At 35.6% G+C, this 2,375-nt stretch overlaps 1 protein-coding gene across 1 annotated transcript in view; it reads left to right on the forward strand.

The window, feature by feature from the left end:
* The window catches only part of IMPACT (impact RWD domain protein), a 25,126-nt gene that overhangs the window by 22,152 nt on the left and 599 nt on the right, over nt 1-2,375 (forward strand). The window contains exons 10-11 of the mRNA XM_012641763.1: nt 179-269; nt 1,572-1,706. Of these exons, the coding sequence (XP_012497217.1) occupies nt 179-269; nt 1,572-1,706 (226 nt within the window). The remainder of the gene's footprint in view (nt 1-178; nt 270-1,571; nt 1,707-2,375) is intronic.

Here is a 2,375-nt window from a genome sequence, read left to right on the forward strand (position 1 = left end):
GCTCTTGCTCAGGCTGGTTTCGAACTCCTGAGCTCAAACAATCCGCCCGCCTCGGCCTCCCAGAGAGCTAGGATTACAGGCGTGAGCCACTGCGCCCAGCCATCAACAAGTTTTAAGGAATAATATTTATTATAATATTTTAGGTTTCAAAGTATAATGCTGTTATATGTATTTCCAGAATATATTGTGAGGATAAACAGACCTTCTTGCAGGACTGTGAGGATGATGGGGAAACAGCAGCTGGTGGACGTCTTCTTCATCTCATGGAGGTAGGCTTAAGTTAAACTCTATTAATCCTGATCTGTATGAGCCATAAAATTTCTCAACAAAACAGAGGTCCATTTAAGAATAAGTAAATCAGTTAAATTATATAATTAGTAGTTAATTTTAAAATATTGATTAAAAATTTTAGCTGCTGGATATGGGGCAGAAAGCAAATAGTTAATAAATTCTGTGCTTTCAAGACATAGACAATAGAATATTGTCTTCAACTTTGTGAAAACTTGTTCTCTTTGTTTTTTTGACAATTTCCTTGCCTTTCTTTTTTCTGTTCTATATCTTTGTGGTACTCCTGTTAGTTGGATGTGGGAATTTCTGGATAGATCTGGAATGTTTTTTTATTAAGTTGTTCATCTCATTGTCTTTATGTTCTGAGACATTTTCTTGACTGTCTCCCAAAATTTCTGTTGAATTTTTAATTTTTTTTAGCAACCATGTATTTAATTTTTAAGAGTTCTTTCTTGTTCTTTAATTTTCTTTTTTTATTATGTTCTGTTCCAGTTTATGGATTCAATGCTTTCTAATATTTCTCTGAGTATATTAATTAGAGTTTCTTTTTTCAGATGTTCTCACCCTTAAATTTTTCCTGATCCATTTTAGTTTGTTTATCTTGTGCTTTCTCTTTCATGCTGCTGGATTTTCTTCATCTGTCTGGTGATCATTGATTGTCCATTAATTTTAAGAATGGATTGTTTTTTTCCTAAGGTAGTTACTTGGTTTCTTCTGTTAATTGTATGTGTAGGTTTGTTTTCTAACTAGGCCTTTCCCTTGAGTAGTAACTCTCTGTGTGGGTCAGGCCTATAGACCGGTGGGCTTCACATTAAGGGCAGCATTTGACAAAAGTCAAACTGATGAAGATCTTACTGGTAGGCACCAGCAATTGATTACCCATGCAGCCCCTGTTTTCTCCAGTAGTTTGTTTAGAGTCAGGATTTTTGTTGCTGTTTGGCCTAGTGGTGAAAGGTGGCCTAAACTGAGCTGCTCTGGTTGAAGTCACCAAGAACTGGCACCCAACTTGCATGGTCTCGCTTTCACTCTGCCCAGTTGCCCCAGTGTTTGCAATTTGAGGACATCATGGAACACAGTGTTAGTTTTCCAAATTCCCTTCTGTTCTAATATTTCACCCCTTGAGTTGTGAGTAATCTCACTCAGTGCATACTCTTATGGCTCTGCCATTAAAGTCACTGGGAAATTTTATGTGCAATTTTATACATGGGTTATTTCATTCTCCTTTAAAACTCACATTTGTCCATGTCTATGTGTGTATCTAATTATGCTTCTGAAAATAACAGATTTTGAATGTGAGGAATGTCATGGTGGTGGTGTCACGCTGGTATGGAGGGATTCTGCTGGGACCAGATCGCTTTAAACATATCAACAACTGTGCCAGAAACATACTAGTGGAGAAGAACTACACAAATTCACCTGTAAGTGGCTATTGATACTATATCTAGAGATATACATATTTCTCATCACTGCCTGTAAAAATTAAAAAAAAAAAAAAAGGACAGAAAATTAAGAACGAATCAAAATGCGGATGCTGCATTAGTAAAACCTTTGGTCTAAGAAGCTGGAGACTTAGGCTCTAATCAAAACAGTGTGTCTGGCCAGTCATGTGACCTTGGGCAGATCACTCCATCCCTTTAAACCGTGATTTCATAGGTTCATGGACTTTTATAATTAGAAAACCTTTCAAGACAAACTAGGTTCTACCCTCTAAAATTGAGGCCCAGAGAGGTTGTAGCTAATGTCACACTGGACTACATGTTCTTTAAATATCTATAAAATTCTAAAATTGTCTGTTAATGCCAAAGTATTTCCCCTTCCCTTGGCATGCCTTTAGATGCTTTCTTCCCTTATACTTTGAGTTTGTTTAATATTTTAAGCATGTTCATATCTATTTAAACCCTACTGCCTTACTTGAGAAAGTAGACAATAGATTAAATAATATTAAAATTATTCAAACATAAATCTAGATAAATAATTCTTCCTTGGTTATTCATGATTGTTTTGAAAATATTGTAATAGACTACAAGTGAAAATGCCATGTAAAACACAAAGATACATATGAAAGTGATTATGCCCTCACCATAATA

This window comes from Propithecus coquereli, unplaced genomic scaffold (assembly GCF_000956105.1).
Source record: "Propithecus coquereli isolate 6110/MARCELLA unplaced genomic scaffold, Pcoq_1.0 Scaffold17, whole genome shotgun sequence".
In the NCBI taxonomy this organism is placed as follows: Eukaryota; Metazoa; Chordata; class Mammalia; order Primates; family Indriidae; genus Propithecus; species Propithecus coquereli.